This window comes from Condylura cristata, unplaced genomic scaffold, assembly GCF_000260355.1.
Source record: "Condylura cristata isolate star-nosed mole 26May11 unplaced genomic scaffold, ConCri1.0 scaffold00022, whole genome shotgun sequence".
NCBI lineage: Eukaryota > Metazoa > Chordata > Mammalia > Eulipotyphla > Talpidae > Condylura > Condylura cristata.
In genome coordinates this window covers 18,129,702-18,155,965 of record NW_004567123.1, presented here as the reverse complement: position 1 = coordinate 18,155,965, position 26,264 = coordinate 18,129,702, and the positions used below count along the sequence as shown (strand labels likewise).

General features: G+C 47.7%; 3 protein-coding genes across 9 annotated transcripts in view; 2 read left to right on the top strand and 1 right to left on the bottom strand.

The window, feature by feature from the left end:
* Window positions 1–3,439: 3,439 nt before the first annotated feature.
* On the top strand, window positions 3,440–13,005 carry ERGIC3 (ERGIC and golgi 3). 2 transcript variants are annotated; one of them, XM_004687244.1, is made up of 14 exons: window positions 3,440–3,587; window positions 3,723–3,793; window positions 3,910–3,997; window positions 4,217–4,336; window positions 7,801–7,894; window positions 8,679–8,844; window positions 8,985–9,042; window positions 10,025–10,039; window positions 10,693–10,724; window positions 11,540–11,636; window positions 11,714–11,778; window positions 12,329–12,465; window positions 12,539–12,594; window positions 12,777–13,005. In XM_004687244.1, exons 1-14 carry the CDS (start codon window positions 3,500–3,502, stop codon window positions 12,854–12,856), a joined length of 1,167 nt encoding a protein of 388 aa, XP_004687301.1. In that variant the 5' UTR covers window positions 3,440–3,499; the 3' UTR covers window positions 12,857–13,005. The 2 variants fall into 2 exon arrangements, with proteins under 2 accessions (XP_004687301.1, XP_004687302.1); XM_004687245.1 differs by lacking the exon at window positions 10,025–10,039.
* Window positions 13,006–16,580: 3,575 nt separating this feature from the next.
* On the top strand, window positions 16,581–22,167 carry SPAG4 (sperm associated antigen 4). The gene is made up of 12 exons (XM_004687242.2): window positions 16,581–16,982; window positions 17,504–17,608; window positions 17,942–18,008; window positions 18,183–18,244; window positions 18,458–18,501; window positions 18,831–18,856; window positions 18,977–19,085; window positions 19,384–19,459; window positions 19,624–19,739; window positions 20,148–20,315; window positions 20,808–20,897; window positions 21,018–22,167. Exons 1-12 carry the CDS (start codon window positions 16,673–16,675, stop codon window positions 21,165–21,167), a joined length of 1,323 nt encoding a protein of 440 aa, XP_004687299.1. The 5' UTR covers window positions 16,581–16,672; the 3' UTR covers window positions 21,168–22,167.
* A 2,090-nt stretch (window positions 22,168–24,257) lies between these two features.
* Window positions 24,258–26,264, bottom strand: part of LOC101632281 (RNA-binding protein 12) — a 34,870-nt gene continuing 32,863 nt past the window's right edge. For 5 of the 6 annotated variants that reach the window (XM_012728220.1, XM_012728219.1, XM_004687241.2 and 2 more), the window contains 3 exons: window positions 25,439–25,572; window positions 25,074–25,310; window positions 24,261–24,929 (listed from right to left, as the gene is read on the bottom strand). In XM_012728220.1, the coding sequence (XP_012583674.1) occupies window positions 24,804–24,929; window positions 25,074–25,310; window positions 25,439–25,572 (497 nt within the window). In that variant the 3' untranslated portion in view covers window positions 24,261–24,803. Of the gene's footprint in view, window positions 24,930–25,073; window positions 25,311–25,438; window positions 25,573–26,264 lie in introns of all 6 variants that reach the window. The other variant, XM_012728222.1, reaches the window with a different exon arrangement.

The window sequence follows — 26,264 nt, the reverse complement described above, 5'->3', positions numbered from 1 at the left end:
GGTTAGCTATATGTTCAAAGGGATATATGTTATTCAAGATGTCTTTCAAGATGTTTTATAACAGAAAGTTTTCCAGAATGAAGTCTGCATATTGCTGGAATTAAATTCTCTATAATTAATTTCCCCATTGGTCATTATTTTATGACATATGTACTTATTTAAAGGACTTTCTACAAATATTGAAAGAAGGTTCTTCCTTAGGTGGATTGCACCATGGTTTAAATAAAAAGCATTTGTCTAAAACTGTTTTCTTAGCCAAGTGCTTCTCAAATATAAGAATCACTGGAGACTCTAATAAAAACACAGAATGCTGGCCCTCCCTGGTGGCGCAGCGGGTTAAAGCACAGCACTAAGAAACTAAAGCCACTTCCGCAAGAGTTCGATCCCCGCCTGCCCCAGAGGCGACCACATGGCGAGGCAGACCTCTCCTGACCCGCCCACTGCTCCTCTCAGCAGTGTACTTCGTCCATCTGCCTGTTCTGCTCCCCGCTCTGTCTCTGGTGAATCCTCTCACCCTCCGCATCTCTGGCCTGTACCACAGTTCTGTACGAATAAATAAATAAATCTTTAAAAAAAAAAAACACAGAATGCTGAACTTCATCACCAGAGCTTCTGGTTCAGTTTTTCTGGAACTTGGATTTCTGACAAGTCCCCAGGGGTTGCCAATACTGCTGATCCAGGGACCATCTTTGAGAATCATAGCTTAACATACACTATCAGTAAAGTATTTTACAGAGAAATGCCGATTCCTTTATTAAACTAGATCATGTTCTAATTATAATTTTGCTTTCTAAACAGGGCTTAAAATGTTTTCCTTCCACAACCTTCAATCGCTTCCAAACTGATATCTCTGCTTTTATTCTACTCATTGCTCTTCTGTTCTTTACCCAGCAATTAATTTCTTGTTTGAACCCTTAAAATGGAATTCCAGGGCCCTCCCTGGTGGTGCAGCTGGTTAAAGCACTGCACTAAGAAGCTTAAGCCACTTTCGCCTGAGTTCTATCCCCGCCTGCCCCGGGGGAGATCCACATGGCAAGGCAGACCTCTCCTGACCCACCCGCTGCTCCCCTAAGCAGTGTACTTAGTCCATCTGCCTGTTCTGTGCCCGCTCTGTCCCTGGTGAATCCTCTCACCCTCCGCATCTCTGGCCTGTACCCCAGTTCTGTATGCACAAATAAATAAATCTTTAAAAAAAAAAAAAAAGGAATTCCATTATCCTTAGAATAAAATACAAAATCATCACCCTACTCTTTGCCGTCAATGGTATGGGAAAGCAGACAGTGACATGCAAAAGAAAAAACTTAGACCACTATTTCACACTACAAATGAAAATTAATTTAAAATGTATTAAAATCCATAAATCGGCCCTCCCTGTTGGCACAACGGGTTGGGACACAGCACTGCAAGCTGGCTGCAGCTGCTTCAGTGCAACTTTGATTCCTGCCAGGGAGGTGATCCACATGGCGAATCAGACCTCTCCTGACCCGCCTGCTGCTCCCTCAGCAGTGTACTTAGTCGATCTGCCTGTTCTGCTGTTCTGTTCCCCACTCTGTCTCTGATGAAGTCTCTCGCCGCCCCTGCACCTCTGACTTGTACGCCAGTTCTGTATGAATAAATACAAAAATCTTTTTTTTAAATCCATAAATCATGTATAGTGGTACAAGCCAACAATACCTGAATAAAAAAATATAATTTTAAAAATAAAGATTGGATACAAAACCTAAAGCTATAAAATACACAGAAGAAAACATATACCCCACAACACTGACTTAAAGATGTCCTTGGGGATTCCAATTCCAGGGAATCAAAACCCAAAGTAAACAAATAGGTCTGCATCAGACTAAAAAGCTTCTGGCATGAAAAAAGTTATCATTAAAAGGAAAAGACAGAGCCCTCCCTTGTGGCACAACAGGTTTAAGAGCAGCACTATGAAGCTATCCACAAGCACTGCAGCATGAGTTCAATCCCTGCCAGGGTGGTGACCCACATGACACAGCAGACTCCTGTCTCACCTGCTGCTCCCCTCAGCAGTATATCTCAGTACATCTGCCTGTTCTGCTCCCCACTCTGTCTCTGGTGAATCCTCTCACCCCCTGCACCTCTGGCCTGTTCCCCAGTTCTTGTGTGCATAAACATATCTTAAAAAGAAAAAAAAGGAAGACAGGGCCTCCCTGGCAGCGCAGGGGTTAAAGACAGTGCTATCAAGCTATCCCCAACCAGTTCACCAGTTCAATCCCTGACCCCAGGGCCAGTCAGGGAGCCAACACACATGGTGCCACAGACCTCTCCTGTTTAGCCCTCAGTTCCCTTCAGCAGTGTATTTCAGTCAATCTGCCTGTTCTGCTCCCCACTCTGTCTCTAGTGAAGCCTCTCGCCACCCCTGAGCCTCTGGCTTGTACCCTCGTTCTGCATGCACAAATAAATAAATCTTAAAAAAAAAATTCTCCAACTCTAGCTTATCCATTTGTTTATTTGTAAACAATTTTTTCATAGGATTGCTTTATCCAAGTTGATATAATCACACTAGTAAAAAAAAAAAAAAGAAGTTTCCTGAGGGAAAAGATAAATATATTAAGAAAGTCTTTTCCTTTTCCCTTTCTTCAGCAAATTACAGTGTGAGGGCAAAAGAGTGGTTCTGGCACTACCCATGTTCGCTTGAGTCTGACAGACACCCAGCTCCATTGTCTTTCCTTCATTTCTTGGAAGCCTTCCTTAGGCTTTCCATTTTCCTGAGACAAAGCCTATCAAAGTTCTGGTCTTGTATCACTGAAATGACTTGAATCATGCACCTCCATCAACCGAGGTCAGAAGCACCAAAATGCTGTCTGAATAAAGTCAGTCCCCAAGGCGCAGATACTCTTTGGCCCAGAAAAAGTGAATAGGAATCAGACCCTGCCATTAACTGGATGTAGGGTAAGTTACTTAGCTTTTCCGGGTCATACTTTTCTTTTTCAGAAAATGGAATAATATCCACACCTACTCTTAGGCCAAGATTCTCAAACTTTAACTGCAACGAATTACCTGGGAGGCACTCATCTTTGATTCTGCAGCTCTTTTGCATTTCTAACCAGTTCCAGAGAGATAGTAACGGTGCTAGCTGTAACACTTTGAAAAATAACTGCTCTAGGATTGTTAAAGTTGTTCCAAGCGTGGCGACAGGGAATTCTCGGCGCAGTTACAGGTACAAAGGAAGTGAAGGCGGCTGTTACAGTTTCTAACCCGCAGAGACCTCCTCCTGGCAAGACAGTCCGCTCAAGACCACAGTGGCCCCACGACTCCCACCACTCTGCGTGGGCAATCAGCGGCCTGGGAAAGCCACTGTAGCAGACGCCGCAGCCAGAACCCGCTCAGGTAAAGCGAGGAGGGTGGGGTGGGGGTGGAGCCAAAAATGCGTGTTGCTGCGCCTGCGTACGGAGAAAGTGGGCGGGCCTACGCTCCGGACCGGAAGCGGGAGGCTGCCGGGGTGGGCTGGCTGGCTTCCCCTTTCCGGCTGGTCCCCATGGAGGCGCTGGGGAAGCTGAAGCAGTTCGATGCCTACCCCAAGACTCTGGAGGACTTCCGGGTCAAGACCTGCGGGGGCGCCACGGGTAGGCCGCGGTGGGGCTGGGGTAGGGGGTAATGGGGCGCTCTAGGGCTTGGTCGGGGCATCTAGATTTTGCCTGGCCTGCCGAAGGCAGGAGTGAGAACAGAGGCCATTCTGACCCTCATTCCCTGCCCCGCAGTGACCATTGTCAGTGGTCTTCTTATGCTGCTTCTGTTCCTGTCGGAGCTGCAGTATTACCTCACCACTGAGGTAAGGGGCGGGGCGTAGGCTGTGGGCGGGGCCTGGCATGTTAGAGCTCGTATCTGTAGGGTATTTGGGCAGGGAGAGGCTTGGGGCCAAATCTTACTGATGTAGCGCTGCTTCAGGTGCATCCTGAACTGTACGTGGACAAGTCGCGGGGCGATAAACTGAAGATCAACATCGACGTTCTTTTTCCGCACATGCCTTGTGCCTGTGAGTACCTAACGATAGGTGGGGAGTTCAAAGTCCTGAGGTTCCCAGGTGGGCTTCCAGAATCACACCACCAACATTAGGTTCTGGACTGGACCCCAAGATAGTCTCCTTTCCTTCATTCACTACTCCCCCCAACACAGAATCAGCATCCCTTTTTCCCCCCAAACCCAAATCCCTTGTCCCAAGGATCCCTACCTTATTCTGACCTCCTGCTTCCAGATCTGAGCATTGATGCCATGGATGTGGCTGGGGAACAGCAGCTGGATGTAGAACACAACCTGTTCAAGCAGCGACTAGATAAGGATGGCATCCCCGTGAGCTCAGAGGCTGAGCGTCATGGTAACTAGGGAAGGGGCTGGATCTCAGGTCCCAGAGATGGACATGCCCAAGCCCCAACTCTGGCAAGTGGGTTGTGGTCAGCCAAGTGAGAAATGAAGTAACTGAGCCTCAGAGAAATCGAGTGATTTGCGTAGCTTTTAAGAATCAGGGTGGTGTCTCCTCAGTGGTGCAGGGTTTAAAGACACAGTGCTATCAAGCTATCACCAGTCACTGTAGCACATATTCAGGCAGGCCAGGGAGCTGACCCACATGGCCCAGCAGACCTCTCCTGTTTCACCTGCTGCTCCCCTCAGCAGTGTACTTAGATGATTGCCCTGTTCTGCTCCCCACTGTGTCTCTGTGTCACTGTGTCTCTGTGTCTCCTCTTACCAGCCTTGAACCTTTGACCTGTACCTAGTTCTGTATGCATAAATAAATAAATATTAAAAAAAGGAAACAGTGGGCTGAAGTTTAGTGTACTCTACCCAGCCATCAATTTAGAGGTCTGTAACCCCTGAAAATTCTGATTGGCTTATAGAAGTTAAAGGGTGTGTCCTATATGTTCTGTCTTTGATCTAACACTAGGTAGACCCAGCCCTCTCTGGGTATTTGTTTCCCTATCCTCTTGGCTGAATTCACCCCTGAATGTTCTTTCCCTTCAAACTGCAGATGATACAGATTAAGAGTTTACATTCTGTAGTTAGATTGCTTGGGTTCAGACATAGCATTGTCTCCTGCAGTCTATGAACCTCAGGTGATAAACAGTAGGGCCTACCACATGGAGTTGTAGGATCAAATGAAGCAAATGAAGTAATATGGGCACAATGCCTGGTACAGAGTAGGTGTTCACGTTAAGCTGCCTTTCCTCTCATTCAGTGGCCTCCCAATGACTTCTTAACTCAATTTCCCAACATAACAAAATTCTTAGGACTCTCATTTTTCATACTTTAGGAATTGCTCTGTTAGTGATCTTTATCCTTTGTTCAATAGATATATATTGAATATCAGTAAAACCAAAGGAGTTTGCCATAGGATTAGATGTGGGGCTGTAAAAGACCAGAGTCAAATTTGTTTCCAAGGCTTTTATTTATTTATTTATTTATTTTTAAAGATTTGTTTATGCTTACAAGAACTGGGGTATAAGCCAAAGGTATGGGTGTGTGTGTGAGAGGATTCACCAGACACAGAGTAGGGAGCAGAACAGGTAGATCTACTGAAATACATTGCTGAGGGGAGCAGCAGGTGAGACAGGAGAAGTCTCCTGTGCTGTGTGGGTCACCTCCCTAGCTGAAGATCAAATTCATGCTGCAGTGACTGCAGATAGCTTCATAATGTTGTGCTTTAACCCGTTGTTCCACCAGGGAGGGTCCTCCAATGCCCTTGACCTGAGCAAATGATTAATTTGATAAAAGGATGACCAGAGTGAGAGCTTCTCCATGGGAGAAATGGGGGATTGCTCTGTACCCACTACTGGGTAACAAATTACCCTAAAGTTAGTAGTTGAAAATAAACGTTTGGGTTTTTGTTCTGTTTTGAGTTTGAGTTAGGAATTCAAGACTGGTTAGGTATGTCTATCTTAGGGTCTGTCAAGAGGTTACATATATTGCTGTTGGCAGGATGCCTCATCGCATTGGCACTTGGGTCTCTCAGTAGGGCTGTCTGAGTAGCCTCTCACCATATGGCAGCTGATTACCCCTTCTTCCCATGATCCAGGAGAAAACAAGATACAACCACAGTTCCTTTTACAACCTAGGCTCAAAAGTTATACTCCATGTTTCTGCATTAAACTAGTGACTAGTGATTACACAGGTCAACCGTCTTCATTGTAGGAAGGGACTAAATAAGGCGAGAAAACCAGGAAGTAGAAGTCACTGGACATAACTTAGAGGCTGGTCTGATAGGAAAGGATCAGGATTTGGAGGAGACATCAGACTTGAGACATGTTAAATTTGGTATGCCCATTTGAGGCAATTGGATTTACTCTTTGCACTTTAGAGGAAGCTAGAGAAATAAATTTAGTAGTTATCAGTATGTAGATTTTATTTACAAATTTTAATTATTTATTTATATATGCATATAAGAACTGGGATGTAGGCCAGAGGTGTGAGGGATGAGAGGAGTCACCAGGACAGAGTGGGGAGCAGAACAGGCAGATTGACTGAAATACACTGCAGAGGGAAGCAGTGGGCAAGGCAGGAGAGGTCTGCTGGGCCATGTGGGTCAGCTCCCTGGCCAAGGATTGACCTCATGCTGCAATGGCTGCTGACAGCTTCATTGTGCTGAGACTTAACACCTTGCAGGGAGACCTCATCTAGATGGTATTTATTTATTTGTTAGAGATTTATTTATACATACAAAACTGGGGTACAGGCCAGAGGTGTGGGGGGTGAGAAGATTCACCAGAGACAGAGTGGGGGACAGAACAGGCAGACTGCCGAAGTACACTGCTGCGGGGAGTAGCGGGTAAGAAAGTAGAGGTCTGCCGCACCATGTGGGTCACCTTCCTGCCCAGGATCGAATTAGTGCTGAAGCAGCTGCGGACAGCTTGGGAGTGTTGTGCTTTAACCTGCTGTGCAACCAAGGAGGGCCCTAGATGGTATTTAAAGTCATTGAACTAAATGAATAAAATTAGGGAATGAATGTTGTTAATGAAGAGGTCTAGGAACTGTACCCCATTGTGCTAGTCTTTAACCCCTTGCCCACCAGGGAGGCCCCACCAGTTTCTTTTGTATGTGAATATTCAGTTTTCTTCACATTGTTTATTAAAGAAGCCATCCTTCCCCATTTGGGGATTTTAGTAAGAATGGGAAGTGGGAAAGGAAGGAGTGACACTGTCAGATGGTGAATTCTGGGTATCTGAGATAGTAAAGTAGGAAAATAAGTAGATTGGGATTTTTGAAATTGAGTTTGGAGGTTAGTCGTAATTGGCAATGACAAGGTCTAGGTATGAATATGGAAATGGGTGGCTGAGAGGAGCTAAGTAAACAAAGATTATTGAAGGAAAGGATGTCAGGGGACTAGATACTGAAATTGCCAGTTAAGATGATGCAGTTAGAGAACGGGGTGCTGGGTGCAGAAAGAGATGCCTGAGAGGTGTAAAGTGGGTAAGGGCATACACTTAAGAATGAGAACTGAAAGCTGTCACTTACTATATTGCACTGAGCAAAAGAATATCACAACTCTGAATCTCTACATCATCTTAAGTATGATGGGGATAATATCTTTACCTCCATAGAGTCATTTTGGGAATGGAATGAGATGATGTATGCATTGTAACCTGCACCTGGCTAATTTTTCATATTCACTATTACAGTTACTCTTATTAAAATAATTAATGTACAGGCTTAGTACCTGATACATAACAGGCCCAATGTTAATATTAGTATTATCATACATGATTCCTAAGCTGCAGGCCAGAGGGTTGAGGATACAAATTTCACTGTGTCTGCTGCCAGCTAATGTCTCTGCCTCTGCCCTCCCCGTAGAGCTTGGGAAAGTTGAGGTGAAGGTGTTTGATCCTGACTCCCTGGACCCTGATCGCTGTGAGAGCTGCTATGGTGCTGAAACAGAAGATATCAAGTGAGCTGGACACTGTGGGTAGAGGAGGATGGGCAGAAGGGCTCCCAGCACATTCTTGCTCAGCCTGCCTCCGTCTCCATTGCACTCTGGCAAGTGGGGAGGTTCGACCAAAAATTTAGATAGGATGGAGTATATCCCTTGGTCATTGACCCTGATGTTAGTACCAGAGGCTCTGTGATCAGTTCCTGCCTGGGCACTGCAGACCTGGGAATGAGGCATAAGTGGTTCAGCTCTGTTTCTGGGGGAGTCTTTGGACCCCATCTGGCCTTTGACCAAACCATATATTCTCTTTCTGGAGAGAGATGACATTGACAGAAACGTTTGTCTAAGAACCACACGAGGCCTAAATGTATACTGGATATAAAGCACACAGAGGGAAGACCCAGTCTGGGTTAAGCCCTGGGATATATGACAACTGCTATTATATTTCCCAGGTCCTGACCCCTGCAAGCAGCTCTGCACAGAGCTGGGAATATGTATCTTCAAATTTTCCTTTATTGTGATAAAATATATGTGATTTAAATTTTTAATTGTTTTCAAGGGTACAATTCAGTGGCATAACTACATTCTTAGCATTGTGCAACCATCACCACTATCTTCCAAAACATTCCATCACCAGTGATTGATCGGAAATAATTGTAAACAGTTTTGCTGCCACTGAGGAAATACACTTTGAAAATACTCCGTCAGGGATGAGGTTAGCAGAGGCTTCATTAGCAAACTGAACTGCTTGGGTTTTATTTCTCTGCCTCCCTTGCACTCTAACCCTGCACGCCTTCTGCAGGTGCTGTAACACCTGTGAGGATGTGCGGGAGGCATATCGCCGCAGAGGCTGGGCCTTCAAGAACCCAGATACTATTGAGCAGTGCCGGCGGGAGGGCTTCAGCCAGAAGATGCAGGAGCAGAAGAATGAAGGCTGCCAGGTGTATGGCTTTTTGGAAGTCAACAAGGTACAGGGGAGACTGAGGCAGGGCAGAGCCGGCTAGTCTGTGGACTAGCCCTTGGGCTCTGCGAATCAATGGCTCACTCAGGTCCCTAGGGCAAAGGGAGGAGGAAATGGCTGGAGAATGAGAGGGAATATCCCTGACAGGTGGCCGGAAACTTCCACTTTGCTCCAGGGAAGAGCTTCCAGCAATCACACGTGCACGGTGAGTGATCCTACATCAGCCGGACAGGTTTGACCCTAGGCACCTTGGCAAGTTGTGTGCCCTTGCACGTGCCTGATACTCCTCTATCTTTGGCCAGAGCAGACTCCTTTCAGGGTAGCACACTGGCATATGGGTTAAGAGTACAATCTGAGTACTGCCTGGGTTCCCATTTCAGCCTCAGACCTTTCTGTGTGAAGACAAAGTTTCTTAACCTTTTCAAGCTTCATTTTCTTGCTTTATAAGATGGTGATGAGAGTTTCTCTCTCCTACGGTGTTTGAATAGGTTGTTATGGAAGGCAGTTGTTTAAACAGAGGCCCCCTGTCAGATGACCTGTGTGTGAGTGCAGCCAAGCTGAGAAACAACTTTGGGAAGAAGCAGTCGAGAAGGGTGGTGCACTGGGACTGTAGGAAGATGGCCAATGTCAGGTGTTAGTGTGGGCCTGCAGGCACTCAGCAGTACGAGGTGTTGGCGAGGAAACAGTAGTACCTCTCCTCTTCCTGGGCTTTTGTCACAGACTGAGAGGTGCTCAGTAGCCTGGACCAGAAGCTGAATGGAAAAGCTCCACAGTGGTGCTGACATTCTGGTTGATTTAGGGTGCGGAAGAAAGGAGGTGGTAAAGTTTACCAGTCCTTTTCCATCTTAGATTCTCAGCATAGCCTTTTGCAGAGCTCATTGAGGCCCAGAGAGGGTCATTGATTTGCTCAGAGTCACACAGCAAGGAACATGGCTCTAGGTCTTGTTCACCCTAGGCTACCATGCTCCTGTTTCAAGCTCCTTTGTACTCTTCTCTGGCCAGGGAAGGGTTCCCTTGGGGAGGAAACCAGGAGGAGGCTTCTTAGCTGGGTCCACACCCTGCTGCTGAAGGCAGGAATATTTTAGTCTTCCCTACCATCACTTACCTTGCTCCACAGTTCTCATTGCGAAGCTCTGAATCTTTTTTCTCTTCCTCCCTTCTCTCTCCTTCCCTCCCCCATGCTGCAGTACATGCTGTGGAGAGTAAGTGGCCCTGCCCCCCAGGGAGGCCAAAGTCTTCTAGGGATACTGCCTGCTTTCCCAGAATAGGGGGAGGTTTGGATGGGTTTGGGTTTGGGGCCTTCTCTGGGTGACTGTAGAAAGCACTGCAATTATCTTTGAAGTGGATTTCCTTGCAGCAGAAGGGATCAGGTTAGAGGTATAAGGAACTTGTTCTGGAATAGATGATCTAGAGTAGCCATGGGTTTTCCTTTCAGGGCTTTGAGGGTGGGGCAAAGCAGTCAGGGAAAGAACCTGGAGAGCATTCTCAGGTTCTACCTCACTGTGGGATCTGTTGATTGGTTATCAGCTGTAGTCAGTTATTTCCTGTGAAGCAAACAGGTCCTTGGTAGGAGTAAAGACCTAGAGCATTCCCATAACAGGCTCCTTATGTATGTTGGGGGAGAATAAGGTCTGGTTTCTTACAACCCCTGAGGAGGCTTGAACTTTCCCATAGTCCCAAAGCAGGCTCTTTCCGACCACTTTCAAGTAGGATGAGGTTGGGGGTGAGTGGCAGTTTAAAGAGCCATGTAGGTCACACAACAGAGGGAGTTGTGAGGAGGACCTGAACAAGGGTCTGAGGGAACCAGGGAGCTGATTTTGTTTCACCTAGTGACACCATCTCCCTTCTCTCCTAGTCCACGACTTACAGAGCTTCGGCCTCGACAACGTATGTGCCAGGTGGAAACCTTGGAGGGCTGGTGGGAGCAAAATGCTTGGTTGTTGCCTTCCTTTCCCTTCCTGTCCCTCTCTGCAGGGGCACCCTGGGGTGGGGTACATACAGAACATACATTCTGACAGTACTGCAGTCGGAGGATACTGGGAGGGACTTGAACTGAGCTCTGCAGAGGCTGGAAGCGGGATGGGGTTGGACAAGGGTATCCCCAGCAAGAGGACACCTGTGGGTAAGGGCAGGAGGGAGTGGGTACTTTGAAGGAACTGTGTGGGCTGGTGTAGACAGGACAGACCACCCTCTGGCCCTGTGGAAGGGTCTGGGCTTTCTCCTGGGAGCAGTTAGAGGCTTTTGGCCTACTTTCAGCAGGATCTTGACATAATCTGATTTGCATTTTCCTAGAGATCCCTCTAGTGGCTGAATTTTATATAGTTGGAACTGGACAGAAGCAGAAGCTAGGGGTTCTAGGGAACCTGGAATGTTCCAGTCTAGACCTCCTGGGCTTTTGAATCTAAGCAGAGCTTACACTTGCCTTATCTGGATTTGCCTAATGTAAGGATACAACCAGAACCTCAAACTGTGGATCTCAGGAACCCACAAACTCTATGAAGGCGTCCCTAGATAGGGAGCAGGGGGTGCCTGTCTTGTACAGGTTCTCCTAGGCAGGACCCCACCCTCCATCCTCCCATGTCCACATGTCCCACTTCCCAGGCCCAGGGCCCCTGTCTGCTGCTGTGCTGCAGAGCTTTCGACAGGTGGTCTTGCTGAGGCCTCGAATGTTCTGAGGCCCCAAGTGCTGGTGTCACTTGCAGATCAACATGACCCACTACATCCGGCACCTGTCATTTGGGGAGGACTACCCAGGCATTGTGAACCCCCTTGATCGCACCAATGTCATTGCACCCCAAGGTACCAGTCTGGGAGGGTGCCCCCAGGTGCCAGAGCCCTGCCCAGTACCCATGCCCAGTGTTCTCTTTTCCTTGCAGCCTCCATGATGTTCCAGTACTTTGTGAAGGTAGTGCCCACAGTGTACATGAAGGTAGATGGGGAGGTGAGTTTGAGGTTGCTCAGACATCAGTCTTCATCAGGAAATGAAGTGCTACTCTGATTCTCATGCGATGGGTGACCAGCTGAGGTCCATAAGGGTACATGATTACGTGATTTGCCCTCACAGCCAGAGTACAGGCTTGGCCTTTGGATTTCTAAGTGTGTGGCCTGCTTTTCCACACGGCTACCATCCGTTCCTCCGATGTCCACTACTTGGGCCCCTTACTCCCCTTTCTGCTGTGGCCTTGCTATGCAGTAGCATGCAAGGATGCTGGGACTCAAGGGAGGAGGAAGTCAGGCCCAGCTTTGCCAGGAGTTCATGGTGCCACCTCAGCCTTCTCATTCCTGGACTCCCACATAAAGATCCATCAAATGTTGCTGGGGTGTGTAAACTGTAAAGAGCCATGACCAGAGGCTGGGAGAGGGCGTTGATGCCTTGTTACTGCTCCCCAAGTTTGACACTACAAGACGGGGGAAAGCAGGAATAGGGCTGAGGGGAGTAGGGAACCATATCATAAACCTTGGCCACAGCCCAGGCTTCCCTCCCTTCCCAGGTGCTGAGGACAAACCAGTTCTCTGTGACCAGACATGAGAAGGTTGCCAATGGACTGATGGGTGACCAGGGACTGCCTGGAGTCTTCGTGCTATATGAGCTCTCGCCCATGATGGTGAAGCTAACAGAGAAGCACAGGTGAGGATGAGGAAATGGAGGAGCCTGGGCCTGCAGGGAGGCATGTACCTGCTCACCCCCACCCTTTTGGCAGGTCCTTCACACACTTCCTGACAGGCGTGTGCGCTATCATCGGGGGCATGTTCACAGGTTAGAAGCTCAGGGCGTCTATATGGGATTGGGGCATGGTGGGAGTGTAAATTCTGGGCTTCTGGGTTCTGGTTGGGGGAAGGGTACAAGGGAGATGTTGGCCTGGCCAGTTAGGTCACATGGCTCTAGAGATGAAGCCAAGGACCCAGCTGACCAGGGCCAGCCCTTATCTCTCTCCCCAGTGGCTGGACTCATCGATTCACTCATCTACCACTCGGCTCGAGCCATCCAGAAGAAAATTGATCTAGGGAAGACAACGTAGTTTTCTCCTTCCCCCTCTTTTGTTCCCTCTTTTTCCTGTTCTCTCTTTGACCTTGCGGTCATATTTCCATTCTCTAGCCTCTGCCCCTAACCCCTACTTGGAGAGTCGGTCATAGCCCCAGGTTGATAAATCTATTAATTGTGATAGTAGTCGCTGGTCTCTGTGTGGTTTTTGGGTCTGGCTGGAGCCTGAGAGCAGCTCCTTGTCACAGACACTAGTTGAAGGTGGTCAGGCCACATGGATGGCCCTTGGCTCTATTCACACCAGACTGATGTCCCGCCTACAGCTCTGTCCTCAGGACATTCTCCCCTATGGTCTTCCAGCTTTTTGGTTTCAGCCTTAGGGCTGAGACAGACCTTTGCAGGTTGACTTCCTGGAGCCACCATGGATGGCCTCCAGGCTTGTGAGTGTTGGACCCCCATGGTTCTATGCCTTGGGTACAGGCTGGAACTTCACTAGTGGCTCTCCCTGCCACTCTAGGCTCAGTCTACCCCCACATGCTTACTGACCTTGCTCCGCGTCAGCCCCTGCTGACACAAGAGTCATCCAGCTGGGGCCTTATTTGGTCTCCTAAATGGAGGCAGAACTGAAAACCAGGAAGGGCAGGTAGCAGGGGCCATGCCAGGGCAGGGCTATATTAGACCCCCAGCTCTGGACCTAATCAGGGCTTCCTATTGCAGCTCTCAGTGCACATGGAAAATCAAGCTCAGAGCCTTGCCACTCCATAGACCAGGGAAGATTAACAGTCACCTTATCATTTCTCTTGAAGTTCAATGTAAGTCTGGTGTCAGGGAGAGGGAGAGGGCAGAAGGTAAAGTCGGGTCATGATAGCAGAGCCTCTGGAGTCAGATCTGAGATCAGCTCTGATTGTAGTCATTTACAAACTCTTGACTAGACATGTCATTTAATCTGATATGGGTACCATGCTCATCTATAAGTTGGAGGTAGTACTGCCGGCTATAGTGAGCCTTGTGTTTTTTGTTTGTTTGTTTTTTGGTTTTTTTTTTCTTTTCAACCAGGAACCATTGCAGTTGTTTATGATATCCATCTCCCATCCTGGGCTCCAGGGAAGGGTCTGATTGGTGTATCCTGTACCCCTGGCCACAGTCACCCAGTACAAGCCAGACTGTCCAGATGACAATGTGAATATGGGGAGATGAGGTGGCAACAGCCATCCTAGAGTCTTGGGAGACCTGCCTGCAAATCAGCAAGACTCAGTGTGCAAACAAGCATTCTGATTGATAGGCCTACTCTCAGTATTGGTGACAAAGAGTCAATGAAATAGTCAATTATGTAGCTGTTGTAGGAGGACAGAGCCATAGCAGATAAGGTGAGAAGGAACCAGCCATGAGCTGGCGCCATAGCAACAGGTGAATGGCTCAGAGGGTATGACACCTTAGTAGCTGTGGCTCCTCCATCTGATGCCAGCTCTTGATCTTGCTGGTGGCAGGACAGCCCTCTGCCCCATTCATATCCAGTGAGTCCTAACATCACTCAAGCCCTGTCTCTTATCAGCTAAGGCATCAGTGGATGCATGGCAAGTTTTCTTCAAAGCAGTAATCCCAGCTAGCTGTTACTAATGACTTCTACTCACCATATTGGCATAGGCTATGGGGCAGCCCAACTATGGGCTCAGACAGCAGGTCCAGGGGGAATGCTGAGGTGTGGGTTTTGGCTTGCTTGCCCATCCTCAGTCTAAGAAAGAGCTCTAGCTTGGCACAGGCAGCTGTTCCAGGTACCTGTTGTGGAAGGGAGATATGTTAGACCCCTTCTTTGGTTACCGTGGCTAGACCAGCAACCCTCCTCCCACAAGGCATGCCCTATTCTTTGTATCACTAGACCATATCCCTGCTACCTAATCCAGAGATTACACCCAGTACCTTACCATTACATCTTACTCCTGCCCTCCATCTGATACCCCATTACCCTTACATCCCCATTCTGTATACCTCCTGTCCCTACAAAGTCACTGCCTATACCCCAAGCCCCACACTCCCAAAACTGGGTACACTTTAATGAAAATTGTAAAATATTTTGGAATTTTAATTGAAAAACTTATAGTAGTTAAAAATTTAGAAAATACTTATAAATTCAGTTTAATTTAAAAATATAATTTTCATTTTAAAATGATTAGAAAAATATTTAAAATTTTTGGGGGCTCCTACTGGGAACCACTGGCCTCCATATCATTATGACTTATGAGGGTACACCCCCCACTTCAGTCTCGGCACCCTCATCCTGGGGCCCTCTGTATTGTGAGCAGCAGACTGGATCTTCCCACAGTCCTGGTCCCATTTCTCCTCAACCACCAAGAAAGTTACATCCTGGGCAGGGATCCAGGCCCAGGCTACACAGCCCTGTACCTGAGCATCCAGACTAGCATGGAGAGGTGGCTGGGGCTGCAGACAGAATGGAGACATGGAGGCAGATTTGGCACTGAAACCATCTGTGATGGTGTGAGGATGTCCTTGAACAGACCAAATTCTGACCTCCCCGGAATCCTAAATCCATGTGGCCACCTTCCTCCTGGCCCATGAACCAACATCACTGATAACACAGTGGGTTCCCCTCTCTTCTAAAATTATACCCCCTTCAATACTTCCTTTATTGTCTTCCTTAACATATTTCTTACAGTTCTACCTTATTTACACTATGTCTCCACCCAGCTTCTGTCCCACTTCTTACTAATATGTTTCATGTATTTTTGTGGGCAAGAATACTTCTACTATCCTTCCCTTTCCCTCCTCTCCCTGAGATCTGTGGCATCAAATTAAGCAAGGAATTAATGCTACCCCTTTAGACTCTGGATGGGAACAGATCCTCCTGGATGGGAACAGATCTTACAGGGCTCAACCCCTGTAAGAACTGCCACTTCCACTTCCTAATCTAAAGAGTATGGTGTGTGGCAGAGTACTGGATTTAAGGGCAAAATTTTGGAATTCTAAACTTAACACACTGCACAGTCTCAGGAGAGTTCTTCCTTTCTGAACCTTTGCCTAGCTGTGTAATGTGCACAAAATATATCACATTGCTTTTCAAATTGTGCTTCTTAATCAGGATCTGGCATGTGGCTGGTAAAAATGCAGACTGTCCCATCTACACCTGAAATTGGACCTCAAGCTGTGCCTGCAACCTGAATACACAGCAAGAGTTTGGGAAACTAGTCTCATGACTGACTGTGATTCTTTATAATGTTTTCCATGACTCAGATGTTGGTCTGAGTGTAGGTTTGTGAATTCTCACCCCACACACATCTCTGGTGAAAATGGATCTGGGAGAGGGACCTCCCTGGAGGTCTGATTAGAGGAAGAGCCTGAGGATTTGCACTGCCAAAGAGAGTAACTGTTTCAGAAATACCCTGGGTGATGCCCTGCTCCATAACATTCATTCATTCATTCACAAATATTTGAGCACCTTCTACATGCTAAGGCGACCTGTGTATTGGAGGATACAGTGGCGAACAGAACAAAAAATCCCTGGGCCTCATAGTTTACAGCTTAGTGTGGGAGGGAATAATGACATAAAAGAGGTGTAGAAATTATTTCAAGCGGAGTACAGTTTTAGGTAGTGTTCTCAGAAAGAACTAGACGTCACGGCTAGCTGTGTGACGCCGATCAGGGCATTCCGCGGGGGCCGTGGTCTCCTCTATGACGTTAGCAGCCGGGTCTAGATACTGGGGAGAGAGCTGGGTCCACCTGCGGGAACCGCCGCCGCGCATAGGCTCCGTTGGGTCCTGGCCGGTCGAGGAAGCGCCAAGGGCCTTGGCAGTTGCGGGGGGCGACTTTGGCGTCCGTGAGGGGGCGGCCCGGGGTCAGGATGCGGCGGAGCCCCCGCCCGGGCTCGGCCGCGTCTCCACAAAAGCACACGCCCAACTTCTACAGCGACAACAGCAACAGCTCAATGAGCGTCACCTCGGGGGACAGCAGCGGGCACCGGTCAGCTGGGCCGGGGCCCGTGGAGCCCGAGGGCAGAAGAGCCCGGGGTTCGAGCTGCGGTGAGCCCGCCTTGAGTGCTGGAGTGCCCGGAGGAACCACATGGGCTGGAAGCTCTCGGCAGAAGCCGGCGCCTCGGAGCCACAATGGGCCGACCGCCTGTGGCGCCGCAACCGTGAGGGGCGGGGCCTCGGGTGCGGGCGGGGTCGAACCCGGGTGAGCCTAGGGAGGGGGCGGGGCTTTGAAGGGCGGGGCTTGGCGCGGAACTGGGTTAACGCTGTGCGGTCACCTTCGGGGCGGGGCTGTATGGTGAAGAGAAGAGGCACTAAATAACAGGCCTTAAGGGCGGGGGTCAGAATGCGGCAATGCCTCCGTCCGGGCTCGGCCCCTGGCTAGTCCTTGGAGGGGGCAGGAAAGTTTTGTGATTGGGCACCACTGAAGAGGTGCAGCCTTGGTGTTAACTCGAGCCGCTACCCGGAAGATCTAAGGCTGTGGGCGGGGCCTCAGGTTTGGGGTGGGAACAGCCCCCAGACTGGGCTCCAGTGAGGGGCGGAGCCTCAGATTGCGGAGTGAGACCCTGGATGAGGATTCGGGTACCCAACTCCAAAACCTGTGAAAGGCTGCTCGGCCTCTGGCTGGGAGCCTGCATTCGGGGCCGGGGAAAGAGTAGCCCTGTGATGCGCAAGACCCCAATGGAGCCCTTGGGCTCCCGCAGAACCGGCTGGCTCTCCCGTAGTCTCCGAGGAACAGCTCGACCTTCTCTCAACCCTGGATCTGAGACAGGAGATGCCTCCCCCGCGAGTGTCCAAGAGCTTCCTGAGTATGGCCCAGACCAGCCCGGATCCTCTGACCCTCCGACTCCTTTCTCCGAACTCCACTTCTCATCATCTAGATCCTGTTCTTTTTTCTGAGCAAACCGTCCCCCCCCTTTCTCCCCGCTCATGTTTGAGTTTCCAGCCCCTTCCCCAAGCCCGACCCGTTCGGAATCTTAAATCATTTTCTTCCTTGTGCCCCTCTAATTCTCCCAGCCCACCCCGCTCTCTCCCTGAGCCCCCTCTGAACCTCGAACACCAGGCTCCCTGAGCCCCTTCATCTCCCCCCTGCGCCAGTGCCAGTGAGTAGTGTCCTTCCTGAGTCCCGCTCCTCTCCTCAGGCCTACTTTTCCAGGTGCCGAGCGTGTTGTTATCCCTGGTAGGAGACGTGCTGGTCAGTGTGTACAGGTCAGAGGGAAGGGCGGGGAGCCCCGCTCTTTGGAGGTGGTGGGAGGCAAGGCCGGATGGAAGGAGACTTGAGCTGATTGAGTTGCGTTCACAAGAGCTGGGTCTGGGATCTTGGGTTGGGGGCTGCGGGGATCACTAAGGTCTTGAGACTTCAGCCTCCCTGCGGTTCTTCAGGGAGGTCTGTTCCATCCGCTTCCTGATCACGGCTGTGTCACTGCTGAGCATCTTTCTGGCAGGTGAGGGGGTGGTGAATATCCTAGATACTCCAGCCCTGGCTGCTTTGGCCAAAGTCAGCACATTTTCTCCAACATCCCACTCAATGGTTAGATCCCCAGTCCCTATCACAGCCTCTTGACTCAACCCCCTCAAGTCTCCTTACCTCACTGTCCTTGATGCCAGGGAATTCTCTCCCTGCCTTTTTCATAAGACCTCCCCCACTCTTTCTCCAGTACTCTGGTGGGGGCTTCTGTATCTGGTGCCTCCTTTGGAGAATGTGAGTCTGAGAAACTGTCCTGGGGGTGCGTGGGTGGCGGGTTGTGAACCTGGGGTTTGTGAGGGACCCTGGGTTGCTGGGAGCTGGGTAGTACAGAGGGTATAGTCCCAAAGAAGGGCTGCATATAGCCGGGGCATTTCAGAGGGATTTTGCCCAGAGCAGGATGAGGGTCTTTGGTGACTAGATCTTTGGTGGAAGTTCAGGGGAGAAAAGTGCAGGGACATCCTCATAAAGAAGGTCCTTTGAATCTTACTGCTCCCAGACTAAAGTGGGGAAAAGGGTGTAGCTGGGATCATAGCAACGCTGAATTTTGTCCTTCCCTCCAATAGGAACCTAAGGAGATGCTGACTGTAAGGTGAAAAATGGCATCTGGGGTGGGGAATTGGGGGCTTCAAAGGTGTTTCTGTGGGGATCCATACTGGAAGAGTCCAGGGAGATAGGGAGTCAAACTCACTGTACTACATCCCCACTGCAGTGAGTATCACGAGCGTGTGCGCTCCCAGGGGCAGCAGTTGCAGCAGCTCCAGGTCGAGCTAGATAAACTCCACAAGGAGGTCTCCAACGTCCGTGCAGCCAACAGCGAGGTGAACTGCGGTCTGATCCTGCTCCCAGAGCTGGGGCCCCAAGGGTGTTCAGAGTCCACCCCTGGTGTCTGGCCAGGTGGATCTGTATACTGCACATTCCTGGCCTACCTTGAAGTCCCTAGAGGAGCCTGGTATCTGAATCCTGAGTTTTAAAAGTCCCAGCCCAGGGCCCTGACTTTGGGATTTCCCTGGGGCCCCACAAAATCCTTCTCAGAGAAACTATTCCTAGAGAACCATTCCACCTACCCATAAAAATCAGGCCCCAAGCTCCTGGAGGCCCCGCCATCCCTTTTTTCAGAAAGTGGCCAAGCTTGTATTCCAGAGACTGAATGAGGACTTTGTGAGGAAACCAGACTACGCGCTGAGCTCTGTGGGTAAGACCCAGAGACACTGAGAGACAGACTTAGCGATATGGAGAGACTGAGACATTGACACAGATCTGTGCACAGGACTGGTCCAACAGGTAGACCTCAGACAGATGCTTCCCTGGAAGTATGGGAGCTTCGAGTAGGTGACTGATGGCTTCTCTTTGCTCTAGGAGCCTCTATCGACTTAGAGAAGACCTCCCAGGACTACGAGGACACAAATACTGCTTATTTTTGGAATCGTTTCAACTTCTGGAATTATGCACGACCACCCACAGTTATCCTGGAGGTGGGCCTGGAACCTAAATCCCAGTCAGAATCAGGGGTGGGGTGCTTGGTAAAGCCTTAACATTTCCCTGGGAGAGGTGGCTGGATGAGCTGAGGACTTGAGACTAGGTGGGACTCTGTTGGGCAGAAATGGGTCAGGCTGCAGGTGGGCATGTCTGATTTGGCCACAATGAGGCTGTGGGTAAGGCCCAGGAGGGCATTCACCTAAAAGAGAGACCTAAACAGTGTTGGAGACAAGCCCTGTGTAGGGTCTGACAGAGTAGGGCCTGGTATGGGGTAGAGGACTGGATGGGGACCATGGTAGGAATAGAAATGAGGGTTGGTTGGCCTATCTGAGCCAAAGCCCAAGTTGGGTAAGGGTCCTGAGTTGCTGTCTTTAGGTTTTAATGGTCTCTCTGCTCACCTGCAGCCAGATGTCTTCCCTGGGAATTGCTGGGCTTTTGAAGGTGACCAGGGCCAGGTGGTAATCCGGCTGCCAGGTCGTGTACAGCTGAGCGACGTCACCCTGCAGCATCCACCGCCCAGTGTGGCACACTCTGGGGGAGCAAATAGCGCCCCACGCGACTTTTCAGTCTATGTGAGTGGAACTGAGGCCGAGGTGGGGATTTTGCCTGTAAACAACCAGGCAGTCACACAAAAGAACAAGTTGTTTATATGCTCTATAATGTGGAGATTTTAGTACTTGCCCTCAGGGCTATTATAAGTTATAACGAAATCCAAAAACTAGAGTTTATTGAAGCTCACTCTGTACTGAGTACTTTACAAAGATTATTTCATTCCATCCACACAAGCTGGCACATCCATTATCCCCTCCTCCACTGGAAAGGAATAATGCTCAAAAAGTGGGCACTACTTGCCCACAGTCACCCAGCTAACAATCAGCTAAAATTTGAAAACTGGCTTGTTTCTGTCAACATTCTACACTACATTATCGTAATGCTAAAAAAAACCCAAAAATGTAAAAATGCATTTAGCCATTGAACGAACACACTGTAGTTCTCCCAAAGTTGCTTTTTTCCCTACCTCCACCTCTACCTCATATTTCCTCCTCCAACTCTTGACCTACCAGGGCCTCCAGGTTGATGACAAGACTGAAGTTTTCTTGGGGAAATTCACCTTCGATGTAGAGAAATCTGAGATTCAGACTTTCCACCTACAGGTTTGTCTGGGGTGGTTGTGGGGGAGGTGAGGGTACTAAGGGAATGGGGCAGTGCGGGAAGACTGGGGAGAAAGGCAGCCCTTGGGAGAATAGACATTGGTGATCCATTTGTCTCCCCAGAATGACCCTCCAGCTGCCTTTCCCAAGGTGAAGATCCAGATTCTAAGCAACTGGGGCCATCCACGTTTCACATGTTTGTATCGAGTCCGAGCCCATGGCATGCGAATCTCAGAGGGGGCAGAGGATGGTGCCACAGGGGGGCCCCATTAAACATGCTGATTATTGATATGGAGATTTTTGCTAAAGACTAGAGGCTAGAGCAATCCCTGGCGGATGGGGGAGTTTCTGTGGGGGCTTTAGTTGTCCATGGTATAAGTGTATAGTCTCTTTCTCTTAGAGAAAGTTGAGACCAGTAATATACAGTAGCCACAGCTCATGTTTATAAAATGTTTACCATGTACAAGAGACACAGTGCTATGGACATTACATACATTACTTACTTAACTCTCACAGCCATAAAGGAGGAAATGCTCAGGTTAGAAAACTTGTTCTTGCTTGTGAAGAGCAGCATTACAGTAGGCCCCATACCTGCCTCCCCCCAGAGGCCGCTGTCTTTAACTGCAGAACTGCTAGTCAGGTTGTAGTGATGCTTGTGCACCCTCCTCAATCTATGAACAAGCCCAACTCCTGCATGGTACAGTAAGAGGGAGAATTACCCCTTTTATTTTGATAAGCCCTCAGAAACTAAAGAGGACTTGCAGATTTTGACTCAGGAAACATGTGACTGAGAGTTGATGATACAGGCCTTGGGTAGCCCTACTCAGACTATCTTTCTGAGACCTGAATACCTGACTCTGCAAGGTGTAAGTGATCTCATGTTCATCAAACCCTGCCCTAAAGGAGTTTGACAGGAAAGGGAGGACAGGATACTTCAGGAAACAGGACAATTTACTGGATCCAGGAATTATTTATTCTAGGGATTGAAAATAAGAGTTGGAAGAATAAAGATGAAGGAAACAGGCATAAAAGGATTAATAATTCTCCCTGGACAGGGTAGAAAGGGGGACCAACATGAGAAACAAGTATCTTGGCTATTAGGTTCCTTCCCAGAATGTTCATGTTTTGGGGAAGTATACAGACTATTAATAGTGGCTATACCTATAGAAAGTAGAAGGTGTGTAGGTTATACATATCCATCTGTCTAAATTTTAAGATTTTCTTTCTAAAGATTATTTATGCATACAAGAATTGGGGTCAGGCCAAAGGTGGAGGAGGGTGAAGAGGATTTACCAGAGACAAGAGTGGGGAGCAGAACATGCAGATTGACTGAAATACACTGCTGAGGGGAGCAATGGATGAGACAGGAAAGGTCTGTTGCACCATGTGGGTCACCTCGCTGGCCAGGATTGAACTTGTGCAGCAGTAGCTGCTGAAAGCTTTATAACTGCTGAGGCTTAACCTCTTGTGCCACCAGGGAGGCCCCTAAGATTATTTTTGTAATATGAAGACAAGGAAGATTCTATCAAGTGCTCTCAAAGCCTGAGGTTAGAAATATAAACTAATACAGCTCTTCTAACAGGCAGTTTCACAAGAGGAATCAAGTCTTAAAATTTTTTATAGTCTTTAATTACAGCAATCCTATTTCTAAGACTCAATCCAAAGAATACAGAGATGTCTTCAAAAATAATACTTTTGAATATATTCTGTTGCTTATAAGGAGAAAACTGGAAATAACTAAGTAGACTGTGCCCCCAAAATGTGACCAAACAGAAAGTCATAAAGGAATGTTTAATGTCATGAAAGGTAATGAAATATGGCATACATTGGCATTATGTAGCGATGCATACATACAAATGTATACCATAACATTTTGATTAGTATACATAAAAATTTTATTTAAATTTCTACATCAAAAGAGTTCTGTATACCAAAAGACATGACAGATGACAAGACAGTAGCCTGGGAGAAAATATTTACATTTACAGGAGACAAGGAATTAGTATCTGACAGAATGAAGGCTATACTGACAACTTACAGCCTTTCCAAAACAAATATATATGAAATAAGCATGAAATGGCATCTAGCCTTCACAATTAAATTCAAACTAAAAATGTGACTTTACCCAAAGGGTAAAAAAGCTGTTCTTGTGGATTGAGGGTAATTTACATTATGTATTCAAATTTTAAATATTCACATTTTAGTATTTCCACTTCTAGGAACATCTCTGTAAATGCACAGATAGATGTATAAGAATATTCACTATAACACTATTTACAATAAAACAAAACTAGAATGTACTCAAATTCTAACAAAAGATTGGCTAAATAGAGGCAGTACACACAGAATACATAGGCATTAAAAAATGAAGTCAGCAATAAGTTCCAATGGGTAAGACACCCCAAATATAGGGACCTTCCTGTGGCACAAGGGGTTAAGTCTCAGCACTATGAAGCTATCTGTAGCCACTGCAACACAAATTCAATCCCTGGCCAGAGAGCTGACCTACATGGTGCAATAGACCTTCCCTGTCTTGCCTGCTGCTTCCCTCAGCAGTGTATTTGAGTCAGTCTGTTTGTTATGTTCCCCAGTCTCTCTGGTGAATTCTCTCACCCACCCTCACACCTCTGGCCTATACCCCAGCTTATATATGCATAAAGAAAATTTTTTTAAAGATTTATTTATTCATACAGAACTGGGGTATAGGCTAAAAGTGCAGGGGGTAAGAAGATTCACCCGAGACAGAGTAGGGCACAGAACAAGCAGATGTACTGAAATACACTGCTGAGGAAGCAGCGGGCGGGTCAGTAGAGGTTTGCCGCGCCATGCGGATCACCTCCTTGGCGGGGAATCTCCGGGGAACTCCAGCTGCAGTGGCTGTAATAGCTGCATAGTGCTGTGCTTTAACCCACTGTGCCACCAGGGAAGGCCCATAAAGAAATATTTTTTAAAAAGTGTACCAAGTATGTTATTGGAACACAACAGTTTGGGTGATATTTTTCTGCATTTTCTTTTTACCATGAATATATACATTTTCTAGTAAAAGGAAAGAATAGCTGTTCTTAGAGCCTATTTTTAGGGCTAGAATCACCAATGCTTCCTGCTCTAAGAATCCAACTTAGTCCTTTATCTTAAAATTCATCCCTTCCTGGGGCGTCCCTAATGGTGCAAAGGGTTAAGTTTCAGCACTATGAAGTTATCCATAGCCACTGCAGCATGAGTTCAACCCCCAGCCAGGGAGTTGACCCACTTGGCACAGCAGACCTCTCTTGTCTCACCTGCTGCTCACTTCAGCAGTGTACTTCAGTAGATTTGCCTGTTCTGTCTCTGGTGAATCCTTTCACTTGCAATACCTCTGGCCTATACCCCAGTTCTTGTATGCCTATATAAATCTTTAAAAAGAAAAAAAAACAACCCTCATCCCTTTCCTACCACTTTCTACTTTGTTGATATTCCCAGCTAAGTGCTGCACTGAGGCAGGGTAGGCTATGTGTGGTGTTTAATATTAAATTAATTTCTATTTTCAAAAATAGTTTCTAAATATCAGGCTAGAAATCTCCAATTCTTTGATAGGGGCTATTATGATAGAGGCATCCATGCTTCACTCAACAAACCCTAAGATCAACAAACTAAGGCTCAGAGAGAAGTAAACATGGCTAATAACAGCTTCCCATTCAAAAAAACAGAATACTGGTCAAATTGTGGTCTTCATTTTTATTGAAGAGCAGGAAGAACAGGAACAGCAGGTGGGATCAAAAGCAGCAACAGCAGGGACAAGTATAAAAGTATAAAATATAAAGTGCTAGCACGGAGGAGCATGTGCAGGACTGAGCCATGGCATAGATCACCCTTGGGAACACAGGGCTAAGACTGACCATAGCTTATCACCGGAATCTAGGCCAGGGAGGCCTACGCAGGGTCCTTAGCTGGACGTGGAAGTGGCTTAAATGGGGCCCATCCTTGGGCCTTGAAGTAGGAGACCAGTTGCACAGGTACTTCTGCAAGCACAGTCTGTGCTAATGCCTCTCGAGGGGCCTGATAGGAGAAAACAGGGGCAAGATCAGTGATGATCCACTGTAGTTTCCCAAGGTCTACATCTCATGACCAGATGTGCTCACATCAGGAAGAGGTGGAAGAGTAAACTCCAGGTCTGGTCTTCCCAGGTTTGCCCCTACTCACTTTCTGAAAGCGTCGATAAGGCACAAATTGCACTATGTCACGTGCTGCTGCTTCCCCGGTACGTGTACGCAGGGGTCCACCATCAGCATCCAGCTGTTCCATGGCCTCAAAGTCAGCACCACCCACACCGATGATGATCACTGACATGGGTAGATGGGAAGCACGAACCACAGCCTCACGTGTGGCTTCAACATCTGTCACGGCACCATCAGTCAACAGCAACAGCACGAAGTATTGCTGGGAGCAAGCCCACAGATATACTGAAGTTGACCCTCTGAATATTTCACATGTCCATACTGACAAGAAATCTCTTGCTACACAACCCTTGACTGAGCCCACCCCACATCACCTTCTATAAGCCTCACCGAGGCACTCTTTTGATGTGCAGCCTGTGCTGCAAACCTGGCCACATGGTTGATGATGGGTGCAAAGTTAGTGGGGCCATAGAGACGAACTTGAGGCAGGGCTTGGCGGTAGGCATCCACAATTCCCTGGATGCCTAGGAAAGGAGAACAAAAAACACCATGAAATAGTTAGACTGTCCTGAAATCACCCAATTATGGCTGAGATTTGGGAGCCTGCATGCATTTCAGTCAATCACCCCTGTAGCCCCAAGTGCTCACCTACATCCTACAGATGAGAAATCTAAGGCCAAAAGAGAGAATCTTGCCCTAAATCATTAAAACTGAGATTAGGAGAAATCCCTGTACTATGTGGGCCATTTTGAACACAAAATTATAACACAATTATAATTAATTTAATAAAATAATCCACAGAGAGAGTTAATACTGGGAGAGAAGGGAGTGATCATCCTTAACTGTAGAAAGAGGAATTACTTATCATTTGAAATCATCACAGAGATCACTGATTTAGGGAAGGGTCATCAAAGAAAACTAGAGGATAAAAGTTGATGAGTAATTGGATATTTATGTCTTCATAAGTGATACTTAATAATTGCAAAAAGAAAAACATTACTTGTATGGTGGAAAAAACATGATAGACTCTTATAGACTATTTAACCAAGTGATCCAAGTAACATAACTGATAATAGGATAAATTAACTTCCTATATCTCCTAATATGGCTCTAATGTAAGTGCATATCAGAAGAATGCAAAGTATTATGTTTGTGAGAGTCCCACCAAAAAATGCATAATCTAAATCTAACCATGAGAAAATACAGGAAACCTCAA